The 16,030-nt window shown below is 45.5% G+C and overlaps 4 protein-coding genes across 4 annotated transcripts; 1 reads left to right on the top strand and 3 right to left on the bottom strand.

The window, feature by feature from the left end:
- Positions 1-526: 526 nt before the first annotated feature.
- Positions 527-2,623, bottom strand: LAJ45_02062 (uncharacterized protein; the record flags this gene model as incomplete). Its single annotated transcript, XM_046111654.1, has 6 exons — positions 527-819; positions 899-1,000; positions 1,071-1,430; positions 1,605-1,740; positions 1,812-2,315; positions 2,405-2,623. The coding sequence occupies 6 exons, from the start codon at positions 2,621-2,623 to the stop codon at positions 527-529; spliced, it is 1,614 nt and encodes a 537-aa protein (XP_045975598.1).
- Positions 2,624-4,553: 1,930 nt separating this feature from the next.
- LAJ45_02061 (uncharacterized protein) lies at positions 4,554-5,352 on the bottom strand (the record flags this gene model as incomplete). The annotated part of the gene is made up of 4 exons (XM_046111653.1): positions 4,554-4,688; positions 4,744-4,863; positions 4,922-4,978; positions 5,161-5,352. The coding sequence occupies 4 exons, from the start codon at positions 5,350-5,352 to the stop codon at positions 4,554-4,556; spliced, it is 504 nt and encodes a 167-aa protein (XP_045975597.1).
- Positions 5,353-7,826: 2,474 nt separating this feature from the next.
- Positions 7,827-8,749, bottom strand: LAJ45_02060 (uncharacterized protein; the record flags this gene model as incomplete). Its single annotated transcript, XM_046111652.1, has 4 exons — positions 7,827-8,048; positions 8,135-8,251; positions 8,321-8,464; positions 8,534-8,749. 4 exons carry the CDS (start codon positions 8,747-8,749, stop codon positions 7,827-7,829), a joined length of 699 nt encoding a protein of 232 aa, XP_045975596.1.
- Positions 8,750-10,067: 1,318 nt separating this feature from the next.
- On the top strand, positions 10,068-11,062 carry LAJ45_02059 (uncharacterized protein; the record flags this gene model as incomplete). The annotated part of the gene is made up of 3 exons (XM_046111651.1): positions 10,068-10,351; positions 10,439-10,962; positions 11,022-11,062. The coding sequence occupies 3 exons, from the start codon at positions 10,068-10,070 to the stop codon at positions 11,060-11,062; spliced, it is 849 nt and encodes a 282-aa protein (XP_045975595.1).
- Between the last annotated feature and the right edge of the window lie 4,968 nt (positions 11,063-16,030).

Genomic DNA, 16,030 nt, shown 5'->3' with positions numbered 1-16,030 from the left:
TCTCACACTTTGAGTCTAACCGACCGGACTGGGAAAGAGTATGGTAACTCAGCTACTAGTACCGATGATGGGAGGTTAGCAGTCCGACTCCCGACCCCCTCAATCTTGGATTGGGACCCTTGAATAAGAGGAAAGCAGCTTGGCGAGCGTAAGTCTTTTGTCATGGCGGACTATAACTTTTAAAACAAAAATATAGCTAGTAGTTCTGGATCACCCCTCTGCACGAAGTACGACACCAAAACAAAAGCTTTTTTTTTTTAACTTCATCAACTTTATCCATATACCGCGTACCCCCCTCCTACTCTTCCTCTCCATATATGTAATTATACAAAGGACATATTAAAACAACGATTCTAGTCCTAGAAAATTTGATTGGTCAACGTTAAATTCAAGCTACGTGTAAATAGATCCCATCCAGAAATTAAACAACCATCACTCTAAACACATGCATCTAGGCATCCATCTATAATTACACCCATCAATCACATAAAAATTACACTCCATCTTCCTATCTCATTCCTTATATCTAAACTTTCTCGTCTGCCTTCTCCCTCGCTCCCAGCGGCACTGCTTCAGGCTCCGGCTCCTTCCTGCCCTCCAGTGCAACATCTTTGATGAGTAAACTAGTTAGTAGGCAGAACCCGATCAATGGGCATCCAGTACACATGATGACGTGAATGCCCTTCATGTATGCGTCTATCACGCCGCTCTTCTCTGCGTCCGTTAGGCCTGTGGCTGTGGTGAACTGTAGTGCGCTTGCCGCAGAGACGGTGTCGGGGATGTTAGAAAGGAGGACATTGTTAAGGATTGCAGAGAAGGCTGGGTATTGGGTTAGCCTGCAATTGGGAGAATGAAGAAAGACTAAGGGTGGAGGAAAGAAGGGGAAAGTATAACTAACCAGCTAGTCCAACAGCCCCGCCAACTGTGCGGATAAAATTTCGCAGCCCGGTAGCAACAGCGCGGTCCTCCTTGCGGGAGTTGGCTAACAGCACGATCATACCTGTGTTATGTAGTTTCCTCCGTCAGTATCAGTTCCTACTTCATCTGTGAGATATCATGGGTATACCGACCTGGCTGGAAGCAGCAACCGACCCCTATGCCTTCGATGATCAGCGTGATCACCACGACAGCCACATGGCTGCTCCTGTGTAGAGCGATCCTCCCTCCGGCGCCCGCGGTCCAGAGAACGTATCCAGTTCTAAGGACACCGTTATACTTGCCGACTCTTGAGATAATGACGCCGGATGAAGAGGATCCAACAGAGAAGGCTAAAACCAATGGGAGGATCATGACACCGGACATGACAGGGGAGTAACCGCGAACGTTTTGGAAGTAGAGTGGGAGAAAGTAGAGATTTCCCCAGTATACAATGCCAGTAAGAAAGAAATGCGTGAGGATTATTTTGGCTGCGCGAATCTCGAATATACGGACTAATAAGAGTAATTAGTGGATTGTGATATGAGTAAGAATTGGTGAAGATCCTGGAACAGATTGAGTATATGTAATTGAGTAAGATATATATTGAACCATAAAGCTTACATATATCTTGCTAATACCCAGGCTCAATTTGTTCTAGAAACATCAGTGGAGTAAACTGTACTTACTAGGCATAACAGGAACCTTTGCAATTTTCCATTCTACTGCTACAAACAGGATTGAAGCAACTCCGCCGATTACGAGGAAAGCTATAACTAATGGCGAATCCCAATTATAAGTGCTCCCACCACCACTGATAGGAATCTACACCATCGACTATTAGCTCTTAAACAATTAAAGATTCACTCACTCCATCAATTAAGGTCAACACATACCAATATAAATAGTACCGCTGTCAAACTCAGGAGAATCCCCCAAAAGTCGATATGCCCCACTTTAACCCTCCAGCTACCCTCCACCGTAGACCTTGGCACCATCATCACCACAACCCCCGTCGCAGCCGCAATTAGTATCACCGGTAACCAGAACGTCCATCGCCAACTGACATTCTCTGAAAACGCTCCACCAATCAATGGCCCCACGCCGTTTCCGAGCGCTATGAATGTCTCTAGGTATCCCTGATACTTCCCGCGCTCCTTGAGCGTGGTGATATCACTGACGATAACCATAACGAGGGAGTTTATGCCGCCGGCGCCGATCCCAGAGAGGGCACGGAAGACGAAGAGCTGGATGCTGGTTTGTGCAAAGCCGCAAAGAAGGTCGCCAACGGCCAGGAAGCCAAGGCACATTAAGAGGCAGGTTTTGCGGCCAAAGATATCGGACATGCGGCTGTTTATGAGGAGGAATGCTGTGCTGGCGATGAGGAATGAGGTTCCTACCTGTACTCATGATCGCATTCAGTAAACTTGCCAAGAAATATGTTACATGAGCAGTAATTAGTAGAGGAAGCACAGATATAATTACTAACCCATGATATCATTGACACTGCATCTAGGTCCTTCCCAATCACGGGCAGAGAGGTTGATACTGATGTCTGGTCTATGGTCGAGATGAACAGTGTCATGGCCAACGCTAAGAATATGACAATGATACGTTTTTTGGAGAGCGAGTTTGTCTGGTCTTGAGTATCCCGAAATACATGTCCACCTTCACCAGCAGCGGTAGCAGCAGCAATAGTAGCAGCCATGATTGATTAAGTACTGGCTGACTACTTCTTTGGTATCGAGCTACAATCAGGTCTTTGCTCGGCCTTGATTGTATGCAGCTTGATACTTCCTCAACAACAGCACAAACAACGGGAATGACAACAAGAAAGCTCATTCTTATAGAAGAAAAAAATCTCGGAGTTTGTGTGCGGTATTAGGGGAATACCCACTTTGACCACTGGCGATAACCTTGTAGCGGGACAAGTACGATTCCCGTTTCTGGTTACAGGCTGCCGGGTAGTTCGGCTGGGTAGCTTGGCGGTGGCATTTTTTTCGGTTAGTAATCTCTTTATCCCACTTTCACTTCCGGGGAAGAACTTCTAGAAGCGTAGGACCTGTTGAAGTAATCTTGGCTGTTGCTTATCTGGACTTCCATACTCTAAATCTTATCAGTTGTGATATGCCCAAAGACTGATGACAGTAAGCATGAACTACCTCCTCTCCCTCGATTGAGATTCTTTGTTTCTGAGGCCCACACTAGTTTTCAAAGGTCAAGCTTGTTGAAATATTGATTATTGTCACAAGATTATATAAGCACCATGCAATTTGCAGATCCCTCTATTTTTTAAAGTGACACATTCTCTAAAATGATATGCCATCCTCGGTGCGCGGATGGACGCACATATTTAATGAGGCACGGGGCCCCGGCCCGCATAAACAAGAGTATGAATCACAGATTTATCTGCACCAATTGCATGGCTGCAACCCCCGTCTTTGGGTATGGTGATCGACCAGGAGTTATTCGATATTCATTGGATCCATAAAAGAGACAAAGCGGTACTTTAGGTATACGTTGGCTCCGTTTGAGACTTCTTTTTGGTTTCATGCCATGTTCTGGAAACGACTCATCTTGGAGTTGAAGAGCTCGAGTAGAGTATTTAGGGATCACGGGGATCGATAAAGAGGTTAGGTCGTACGGGTTATAGGAAGCGCCGACAGCAATGGGGGTCAATTCGGCTCAGGAGAAGCAACAAGGGACGCCTTGGATCAAGGTTTATATATATGCATGCAGCTTGAGAGGACTCATGATTGCACATGCATGCGCGCGTCCGAGGGAGACGCGTTGGAGTGCAGTTTTCGCTCTAGCATATCTCGCGAATGAGAGAATCACTAAAATCAGCCATCTTGGCACAACAGCGAGTGAGTCCCTGTGCGCCAAGCACGCAATGGCAAGTTTTTGAGTGCAGGCCAGATGCTAGGATACTATATGCATATTGTGATTTTATTTTATTCCAAATAATTTATTTGTAGATGCTAAGATAGAATAGACGTGCGAATTCATTGGAACTGTGGGCCTTGCCTGCATATAAGGACCTGTTCGATTATCGTATCGCTGAGTGATTTCTACCTTTAGATGTTTCTCTATACTACATGTAGTACTACTACTGATACAAATTAGGTCCACGACGGTGCGGGAACCTAATGTCTATCAACCACGTGCCGAAATTTCACCTATGTATATCACAAAAGATCACGAGTATCTTTAATATAAGATGAACCAAAGTGTGGTGATGATGGAGATATAGATGGTTGTGATTGTTCCTAGGCCTAGCTGGGTCCAGGAGTTTTTCGTACGATGGGCGTGTGAGATAGCTTAAAAGGAGTTAAGCCTCGCAGCACAAGTTATTTATAATCCCCTTAAGGATTACGTATATCTCAGCGAGTCGTTTATATCAAAGCTAGGGCTAGGGGCCGTGGTTGGCTTCCGAGTGATATGACATGACCCGGCCACACATAAGCGAGACAATCTCACACCGCCCCTTCAACTCTTACAAGTACACAGTAGGAACCGACTTCACTCAAAGATAAATTCTCACTACTACGTACTGATACACTATTCATAAACAAACCACATCTCTCCATATAAGTTATCTCCAAATTCGACCCTCCACACAAAGCAACACCTAGAAACTACAAATCACCAGCCCGCTTATACCCCGAGTAGTTCTTCATCACTTTTTGGTAGTCCTCCCTCACGCCCACAAACGCGTCCTCGAGCTCCTGTTTCCGCGTCGGGACCAGGCGAATGGTATTCTCTGCAAGTTGCTACATTGTCCTTCACGTCAGCGAATAGAGGAGAGAGTGGGGGGTGGTTATGTACCTGGACAGTGGTGGCGAGAACTACGATCGAGAACCGTACGGGCTCTGAGTAACTGAAACTTGAGAGGAGACCGAAGCGCCCAGAGAGTCGGTCCATGAGCGCGTTCTGGCTAGTGGTGAGCTATATACACGATATGTCAGTTCCAGGTGAGCGAGGAGAGCAAGAGCGGGTGTGCTACAGTGAGCATGCGCTTGAAAATTTCTTCACTATCGGTTGGCGAAAAGTTATCGTCGGTCTGGGAGGAGGCGTATATGTTAGCATTATTATGGGGATGGGGAAGTTCGGGGACCCACATTGGTGAGAGTTAATAATAGGTTTATCAGAGTACAAACAACCTCCGCAAGCTGGATTCCGATAAGCTTTATATGTACGTTATACAATTAGTTACCAGTTATGCTAGGGACAGGAACAACATACAGGTGCATTGTCAAACATATTATAGAGGTTTGTATTGCCAACTAGCTCATCAACATCAATCGTCTGCTCTATTGCGAGCTCCAGCTTGTTAGTGACGATTCGTGCTGTGCGGGTTGTGGGCGAAGCGTTGATGATGAGGGCACAGGACAGCACGGCCACGGTAAGGAAAACTAGGCTCGAGAAGATCTTCATTTTAGGTAAATTGGGGGGGGGGGGGGGGGGTGGGCTGGCACAATTGGTGGGAGCTTTTTGAGGGAGCAAGCCAGGAGAAAGCTCTCAATGCTTGTCTTTTTATACACCTAGTTATAAACCAGCTAGCTGTAGCGAGCAGCCGGGAAGATACCCCGACCCCTCACTCCTCACCCCCCCCCCCCCCGGGGGAGTGGACGGAGAGATCGAGTCGTCTAGAATTGTCCATCATCGATCAGATGCTCCCGTATATCTATACGTGTGTATGTGTGTATCTATCTGTAAGTGTCCGTCTCTTGAATCCAACCAAGAGGCATATATCCGGCACACACCCGGACCATAGTAGTAGCTACGTAGTGATCCATGGCGAGAGATATCAGACCGGAAGTTTAATCTTCCCCCATATGCCGGGGATCCCGCGATAATGTAGGCGATATATAACCTTGCGGGTATGAGATCGATCTCTTCCCAGGGCCAGCAGAGATTTCACGTCTTTATAACATTTGCGGGTAGAGACATCCAGCCCCCCTCCGCTATGTACGTTCGTCCTATAATGATAATAGTTGCGGAAAGATACATGACGAGACACGGGTTGGTTGGTTGGTTGGTTGGTTGGTTGTTGGAGAATTGGTAAGCGGTGTGCATCACACGATCATGGGCGATCACTCGGTGGATCTGCGCTGCTGTTGTGCCTTTCAGGGCTGGGAGTGGCAACTCCCCCGCCCGTCGAGAGAATTATGTGGGGCGAGCAGATACAGCCACTCTCTCTTCGTTGATATCTATCGATCAATCTAAGCAGGCAGGTGTTGTTGTTGGTATACGCCAAGGGGGGTACGGGTCTGCATCAAGTGTCATAGAATACAAGCACGGCGCCAAGCTAGCTCAGAAGTACCGAAGCGAAGGCCATAGGCTCAAAAGCCCAAAACACGCCCCTTCCCTCCGTGGTAAGAGCAGCCTAGTGGTTAAGATATTTACATATCTCACACTTTGAGTCTAACCGACCGAACTGGGAAAGGGTATATATGGTAAGTAACTCGGCGACTAGTACTGATGATGGGAGGTTAGTAGTTTGACCTCTGACCCCCTCAACCTTGGATTGGGACCATTGGATAAGAGGAAAGCAGCTTGGCGAGCGTAAGTCTTTTGTCATGGCGGATGATAATTAAGATAAAAAATTGCGGAGGTTTCTTCTCTATTCTTTCCCATTCTTTCTTCTTTCTTTTTGGACTACATACTCCCATCAGATCGTCGACACAGCGTGACTACATGTAGTAGTGAAAAATCGATGAATGTATGTTTCGGTGGAGGGAGAGGGAGTCACCGGACCGGGGCAGCCAATCGAAACTACCAGACCTAACAAAATTCCTGCTCCATACAATGTAGCTCTCTCTTTGCCACATGTCTGCCCGCTTAATTAACCCGCTCCATATATCCCACTTCACCCCCAGGGCTCCCCCAACCCCTCTCCGTCAGGCTGGCCTCTATTACCTTAACTGGACATGTACAGAAACACCATGGAAGGGAGAGGGATAATTGGATACCTCTCATGAATCAATTTTCCACCTATGCAACTAGCGAACTGTGAGCTCGAAAGATTAACTGGGTGTGGCCAGCCAATCTAGAATTCGCATTTTCATCCAGAGGTAGAGTACCAACACCATCCAGACATTAGTACATATAGGTGCGCGGCATTTTACTCAAGAGTGGTAGGTCGGGCTGCTACCCGGTCAGGCGCAGTCAAGTAGATATGTTGCTTAGTGATAAAGGAAGAATACATAAGGACAACCCCCGGTTGCACAAGCACCCTTCTAGCCCAATATCATGAAATGTCTCCGTAGTAAACTCCGTCATTATATTTCAAGCCTTTGCGCATCACCGGTTTACCCACCTACAGTCAGTGATGTTCATGAGCTATAAGCTAGAGTAAATGTCATTTTTCCCTGGCACGAAAATACATACATTCTGACTACCTCTCCTTACATTTATGTTATCTTTCTTTTCCTTATATCTGGCCCCGCCCTCTTCTCTCCTTGCTATACGTCTTTTCCACGAATGGAATATTAATCAGTCAATCATCGAGCCATTGCCAATACAATAAATAAACTAAAAACAACCAAGTCAGTCATCTCCATGCTAATGAATTAAACAAAAAAAAAAAAAAAAAAAGGTCATCTCCATGCTTTTCGCCTCTCTGGAGGGTCGAGTGATAATTCATGATTTCGCTCTGAATTTGTATCTAGCTGGGCCTAGTACACAAGATACGTTCTTTATCGATTATTCTGGGGCTTCATCTAAGCACAGAAAAAAACTTTGATATTATGATGCAATGTGTTAGATGTACTAACAGTTTTTTTTTTTTAAAGTCTGTTAACATGTATGCAATCCTCCTGAAGCCCCCTGGCCTCCCAATTTAGCTAATTATGATATTTACAAAGCAATATCTTTTCTTCGTGCTATAGATCACAGAATGTGATTTTTCACCAACTATATTTACTTCCGTCCAGATTCCTCCAAAGCTGAGCTCTCAAAGCTCCGAGAGGATACTTCCTCGTATGGACATCGGTGAAAAAACCCCTTGGGTTATCTTCAATCTGGCTCACGGAGAAGCCCTCGCCAGTATCAAGACCATTGGCAATGACTCCAGTTTTGAAAGGTGCCTTGAGGCAACCTATAGAATTGCGACGTGTGCCATTCCCAATCTACATTTGAAAATAACGTTAGACAAAGCCAATTTAAATGAGGGAGATGATGAGGGAAAACAGTTGCTAAGGAGGTAAGCACTTACAGGGTTTGGAAACGCAATACGAGGAGGTCCAGCCTTTCCAATCGTGGCTTGATGAATATGGGTAGCAGTGAGAGCCGCAGACTGGTATTCTCCAGTAACTCCTAGAAGGGTGATGTTCTATGATCAAGCACAGCATTAGTCACTTCCATAGAAATCTAGCAGGGGTGAAATAATTGGGAGGCGTACATAGCAAATAACATTTTCGCGGCTATTAATCCCATAGTTGAAATATCCAATTGCATCTTGCTCCCCAATGGCAGGCATGTCTGTAGCGTTGACAACCTGATCGGCAGTAGCAACGAGGGAGTAGGTGCTAGTAAAACGAAAGAGCTAGAGTGGTTGAAGCAGTGACTCTCAGTAGATGATCCAATTGATAGAATACGAAGATAAAATACTCACAATGGAGGTGGTGGGATCAGAATCTTCTGAGCATGCATGTCCATTCTTAGGCCCACCATAAGATGCCTTAGTAGAAGGCTTCGGTTTGGCATTAATACGAGCTTTCTCGGCTTCAACTCCGGCCCCAGAGGGAGTAGCAGAGTTAGTGGGAGTAGGCATGATAACGCCGAGGGCAGTAGAAACGAGAATAGTAAAGATGATAGTGATTGACTTCATTGTGATGAGATTATCAAGTGGTTGGAAATTTATGAAAGAACGTAGAACTGGTTCGAAATTTAGAAGATTGAGAGAGTGAAGAATGCACGGATGAAGATGTAGAGAGGAAAGGGAGGGAATGGATGGCTTTTATAGTTTCAATCTAAGAAGCCAGGTGGACAGGTGAACGAGAGGACAGATGAACGAGAGGACAGATGAACGAGAGGACATATGAACGAGAGAACATATGAACGAGAGGACAGATAGATGAGAGGACAGATGGATGAGACGACGGATAGACGGGAGGACAGATAGATGGGAGGACAGAATGCTGTTTCTCTCTATAGAGCACTTCGAAGAACAATACACGTACATGTATGTTTCTCCTACATTTACGTCCGCGAACGTTACGTACTCGAAAGATAAACTACATGTAAGCTATGGTGTACTTGAGTGCGTATCATGTACTTGTATGCAAGTGTATATATATGTGGCCCCGCCGGCCAGTTGCCAAATAAGCTTCTTGGATTATGGGTAATTTTCATTGATTTCCAACACAAATACGATCACTCAAACGCTTTCCGCTGAGTCTAGTTAAGGGGTATAGTATCACGCTTAAGTTTTGTGGTACGGTGAATAGAAATCTTGTTTCCTTGATTGCATGTACCTATATGTACTTAGTTGAAAAGTGTTGGAACGTGTAGCTCTAAATGCAGTACAGCGTTGCAGATATAACGCCAAAAATGGGGGGTAGAGTGTGTAATTTCACTCATACATGTATTTTAGCTACTTAGATATTGAACTAGTACATGTAACTAAAGCTTGGCGTGATGCCTCCCCCGCACTCCGGGAGCTTGAGTACCGTTCATGTTGAGTAAAGCACCCCTACCATATGATTGGAAATATCTTTCACTTGCGTAGATATATCGATGATTGAAAAGGGGCACGCAAGATTCTCATGATGAACTGTCGTGCATCCTATATATGATCCGCATCTAAGAATAGCTTGATCTTATCAGATTCATGACGTCGAAGCTTCCCGAACCCCTCCAATCCAGTTCCCGATCCCTGAAATCGTTTATCACGTGATGTCCCCCCAGCTGTCCTGAGAGTCTCATTGCTATCCTTCTACCTTTCCTTGTCTGCATCAAGTCAAGTTGTTGCTTTAGTAGTTGCTGCATCATCATCAATCCTACCCCTTTCTTTCCTTCTTTCCTTCTTCTCCACTAATTCGATCAATATAACACCTATCCCATCCCATCACCTCACATCGGTTCAATCAATCAAGCCCATACCCAACACGTAGATCCTACCACCATCGAAAACTTTAATATTAACAATGTCATTCGGCGGGTTCAGTGATATCCAACGTGATCGAGACAGAGCCCACTCCTCCCGGCATCGAGAACGACGCTCTGGCGAGCATGACGAAGAAGGGCGAGACATGAGCTATGGCGGCGAAGACTCTTTCGGTGACAGAGATAGGGGGAACGAGGGCTACGGTAGAAACAACAACGAGGGCCATGAGTCTCGACGAGGAGGTGACAGTGGTATAGGCGGAACATACCGTGAACGTGAGAGTGGGGGCGGCGGCGGCAGACCATACGGCAGTGGCGATGATGGGTACGGAAACAATTCCAATCGCGGAGAGGGATTCGGGAACCGTAATGAGATTTACGGTAATACTAATCGTGGAGGGGAATATGGCAGCTATGGAAACAACAACCCCAGGGAAGAATTCGGAGATCGTAACGAGGATCGGCAACACCGTGAAGAATACGGAGGTAATAACGATTCATCGTACGGGAACAATAACCGGCGTAGGGATGATTCTGGGAACAACCTCAACCGTAACGATTCATATGGAAACAACAATCGCGGGGGTGAATACGGAAACACCCAGTACGGCAATCAGCAATCCAGCAGCTCAAGCTATGGCAACAATAACAATAGCAACGAAAGTTACTCAAGCCAAAGCCAATCCAACTACCCTCAAAATAACAACAACCAAGGCCAAACTGGACAAGCAAACCCAATAAACTGGGGAACCGTAGCGGAAGCCGGCATCTTGCACTTCGCTAAGGCCTACGAGAAATCTGCTTCCACCAACCAAGAGTCCGGATCCAGCAATAGTAACGAGCGGCCAGCTGAACAGAGTGAATTTGCGAAACGACTCGCAAATAAGCAGGAGGCGGAAAGTGGATCAACCTTGGTTAAGCAGGCCTTCGGCGGCGGTTTGTAGCCTATCTCTTTGAGGATGTTGAGCATTGGGTGCTGACGGGGTGAGAAACAGTGAAAGCTACTATCGAAAAATTGACGGGCGAAAAGAAATAATTTTCCCTAGGTATGGGGAGATGGAGAGTACATGGGTGAGGGAGGAAGAAATCGGTAGGAACGAAAGCTGGGGACTTGTTTGGGTATACATACATGTACCACCGTGATATGGGCTATCATGGAGTTGAGCTGGGGTAAAGTTGGGTTATGGAAATCATTTACTTGAAGAAAATAGCAACAACCACAGAAGTTTATTTTTATTATTAAAGTCTAACTATCTAAATGGATAAACTTGTATTTCGTGTCTTAATTTTATATCATACCCAATATATCACATAAAATACTACTATATTTCAAAAAAGAAAAAGGAGATTGTAGTACATACATGTATGTAGTAATTTGCAATTGTAGTTTTGGGTTAGCTGAATGTCAAGTTCACGCATCCACATCATCGGCCCGATACCATGGTCACTATCACTTTAAGCAGTTAGCCCGATATATAGGCCCATAGCCAGTTACATGTAGTTATTGATTGTTAAGATCATCATTCATCTTTCCCTCCTTGCGCGTTACAATACATACATCACAGTACCCGTACTCCTTATTCTGTCTACTCAAAAGAAAATAGCGAGGATTATTAGTGCCATATTGGTACCACGGAGGGATCGAATTCAGTGCTGTTTGGTTTATATCGGCTCAGCTTTATAACTTTTAAAGAAGTACGTGTACCTACATGTATACCCACCCCAAGCCTCATAGCGGCACAACAGTACCTAGCGCCTTCCTTTCCAGCCCTACGCTACTGCCCGCGAATTCATCCTCGTTACATTGTCTTGAAATATTCCTGAGAACGCAATTAGCATCAACTTGGTCAATATCCCACTCGGTCCACTCTGTTTATAATTTAACAATTAAGAAATATTTCTATTTACTGTATCATATCGTGTTTCGGACGCAAGTAAAAATTCACGGTAGACGAGAACCGTGCAGCAACAGGACCATTGGCTACATGTAGTATGTGTAACAGTAACATGCATTGTAGCTATAGGAGTCGATTCAATACAAGTGCAGTGCGGCCCCCGGCCGCGCCGCTGGAGTTAGGAAATTTAATTCTGACTTGAATACCTACCTGTTTGTCCACATAGATTAGCTAAAGCATAGGAGAGGAATAGCTATACTGTCCAACCTATTTATGCTAATCGTTAAAACTTCTCGCATGAGTATGTAACTGTAGTTGTATTATATTATTTCCTATTTCTCAATACAGTGCCCACAATCGGGGTCGGGTGCCGCTGCGCAGCACACCAACCCTTGCTCGCACGAGTTCTTAGGAGTTCAAGGGTGATATATGAGTTTATATAGCAGTTAATTCTAGTTGTGAGTGTTTGTCCTTCCATGTCAGCTCCCTTCCCGGCATTCCTCTATCTCGGGAGTAATTCTTTGTCGGTTTACGGTATGCAGTTCTAACCAATAGAAATGCTTCGTGATTACAACGAGGAAGCTTATACTATTTAGATAGATGAAAGTGGACCATATTAATACATTACGTACATGTACCCAGCGTTTGAACTGCATATTTCAAAGGCATAGAAATACTTAAGATCTATGGCCGTAAGATCAAATTTACATTTAAGCCTCTGGTGTCACAGTCTATCAGTGTATCTACATGTATATGCGCATATATCCCATGGTAGGATGGAATTTGTCAAACTTGCGACCTCTTTTAACTTTCATTATACTGCTTATGGGATAGCAATTGCTCACGGCTGATTCCGAGCTTGTGTTAACCCACACGAGTGCGGCTGCGCGTGTGGCTGCACCGTGTGGGGTTGAGGAGGAGCTCGAGGTATATAAAGGTGCCTTAATAGGACAACAGATGTGTTCAGATTAAGATACTGTGATGATCTACCGTGGAAGAAGATATGGCCTATATGCGCTCAATGTGAGTACCCAAATTGCTAATCGATAAGCTAGGCATCTAGAGTAACTTATAGTTACAGTACTTCCCTTTTATTTAAGCCCTCCAGATCCACTCTCGCGGGTCAAGGGGTCCCGTCTAACTGCCCTTCCCCCTCCCATCCTTGAACACATATTCAGCTATTTATCAACGGATGAGTTCATGCAATCAATGGATTAAGCAAAAAAACAAACAAACGGATGAGTTCACCCATATCAGCAATACCTGTATAACTCTTAGAGACAAAGCTTCTACCTTCCTCCCCACTCGCCGTCAACAATTACTTGTCCAGAAGCGCATCCTCCAGTCTACAATTCCAGCCGCAAATCTCCCCAATGAGCTTCTTCACGAAATCTTCACTTATCTCACTCCCAAAGACTTCTACACCGCTACGAAAGTCTGTAACTCCTGGCGCTATGCTGGGGTTTATCCTCCGCTTATAAAAAAACACATATCCACCCTACTTCCAAGAAGGATCGTTAGAAGGACCTCAGATCCTCCGAACTATGACTTACGGGCACTCGTTTCACACATCAATAAAGATCTAGGGAAGGGGATACTCCCCAAATATCTAGTCTCTACAATCCAACTTAAGCAGCCTAATTCTAAAATCCCTCCTGAAATCTATCTTTCAGAGTCTGGCCACTACTTTTTATCCGCCGAAAGAGCTCCTCCCTACCATGTCCGTATCTACTGTACCTACCGGCCAGTCTTAGCCAACGACTTCGAAGCCCCTCAACTTGGATCGCCAATTAAAAATTCTGTCCCTAGGTCCAGTGGTGTGTCTGAACATTCCCCATGGCCATGGCCATGGGAACCCGGAAGTGGTGCCTTGGGGTTTCATGAATGGGACTCGACACCAACTTGTATGGTGACGTTGCCAGGGCCATGCTTTAGAAAAGTTATCGACGCGTCCTTTTCACCTCTTTTATGTGGCGGATACACCAAAGGTGTAGACGTAATTGTATTGTTTGAGGGTGGTAAGGCAAAACTCCTCAAAATACGTCCAATGCCAAGAGGCCATTCACCGTCACGGATAAAGAAATTATTCAAACGGAAGACTTTCAGACAAGTACCTAGATGGCATATCTATTACAGCTTAGGATTTTTTGGGCATTGGATCTCAGTTTCTTAATGAAAAGCCGATACTCGCGAAACTAGAAGAAACTGGTAGAAAAATTGTCTTTGCGACAGAGGGACATTTAATGGTTATAGATGGAATTTCAGAGCACAATGCATACAAGCCTATGTTGGTGAAAGCGTATCGTTTATCGAGGTTAGGGGTGGCGCCAATCGAAAGGATATTTGTGGGGAAATCCAGGCAAAACGAGCCGTACTTTGACACCTTCTATATCATTTGTGGCAGAAGTGCTCCATTTTCTACTAGGACGGAAGAACAGTCGAGCGTATCAGAGGATAAGTACTACACCAAGCATTCCTTTATATGTCACTTCAAACCTCATCGAATTGACGCACTCGACAATACCGGGCCCCCGTGTTCACTACGCACAATGCCACACACAGGCTTGACCGCTTGTGGAGACTACAGCATCACATCTCTCTATAGCAACTCATCTCTCTACAGCAGCACACCTCCTACTTTGGCCTTGATCTCGACAATTATTCACTTACTTACCTTATGCTCTACTACACTGAAGAAGAACCCTGGAAGTGCTGTACGCTCGTGCCGAAGCGCTGTTATCCTCATCCACATGCCTTACCCGTGCATACGACTTCCGTACGCATCTCCTGGCACTCAACCCACCCCATTATCGCCACTGCAACAGCAGAGGGCCAAACCTACATTTCCTTTCCTCCCCTCTGTGCCTGTATACCTTTCTACGCTGGACCGAGATGTACCTGTCCACCCACAGCTTTCAAAAAGCTTGCTCGCATCCCACCCATCACAGGGGGAAGGATAACAGACATGAAGATATCGTACCGCTCGCCAGTTTGGGATTCACCAAGAAGATATGTTGCACATTTGACGAATTTAGGGTTATGGAAGGCGAGACAGGGATTTGGGTCCTGCTTATAAGCACAGATAGGGGTAGATTGGAGGTTTGCTATATCGGTCCCGAGAGTAAAGAGGTTGGCGCGAAGCGGTTGTGGGTTGCAAGAGGGTCAGAGATAAGAAAATAAGAGTGATTTAGGGCGGCTTTAAATAGTTTTTTAGTGGACAGATGGTTTGTAATTTATATCGAGTGATATTTCGTGAAGACAATACGCACAGACTTATATGAATAGACACTCCAAAAAGAATATGAGTGATGTAGTAGTAGTCTCGTACCCAACCCGTTACTTGCAGCACTCTAAAGTAGACGGGTTGGGGACGAGCCTAATGTAGTAGGTATCCTATGCTACAGTGTCATATATCAAGCCCATACATATATAGTTCAGTGATGAAGGGGGCCGGGGATCTGATGCCCATGATAGACAGGAGGGAAAGTGGCCCAAAACCGCCCTTTTAAAAGTTATAACCCGCCACGGCAAAAGACTTACGCTCGCCAAGCTGCTTTCTTCTCATCCAAGGGTCTCATCCAAGGGTCCCAATCCAAGGCTGAGGGGGGTCGGGAGTCAAACTGCTAACCTCCCATCATCGGTACTAGTCGCCGAGTTACCGTACTCTTCCCCAGTCCGGTCATTTAGACTCAAAGTGTGAGATACGCAAGTATCTTAACCACTAGGCTGCTCTTACCACAAAACTACAGGTCGTGTCTTGGTGTTTTGAACCTAAAGGGATACATGCTGAGCTACTTGCGTCTTAGCCTAGCAATATTTGGCTAGCTACATGTACCTACTTACTTATGGCCCGGGGATGCAAACCCTCTGCAAGACATTGCTACGTCCTACTCTTATGTGTGTTCTGCACTCAACCAACAACTTTGAGCCGGCGGCCTGGATGGCAATTATGAATACAAAAAGCCCCTGAATAGTACGCAGTACGACCCAAAGACCACCTAAAGGCATGCATCTGTATACCTAGCGTACCGCTAAATCAACAGCCGGATGGCATATGAAGCGCAAGGAGCTCAGGTCGTTCTTTAGGGACAAAGGTATACCATGATCGA

Source organism: Morchella importuna (genome assembly GCF_003444635.1).
Source record: "Morchella importuna strain M04M26 chromosome Unknown Morimp01GS003, whole genome shotgun sequence".
Taxonomy (NCBI): domain Eukaryota; kingdom Fungi; phylum Ascomycota; class Pezizomycetes; order Pezizales; family Morchellaceae; genus Morchella; species Morchella importuna.
This window is presented reverse-complemented; position numbering and strand designations above follow the sequence as displayed.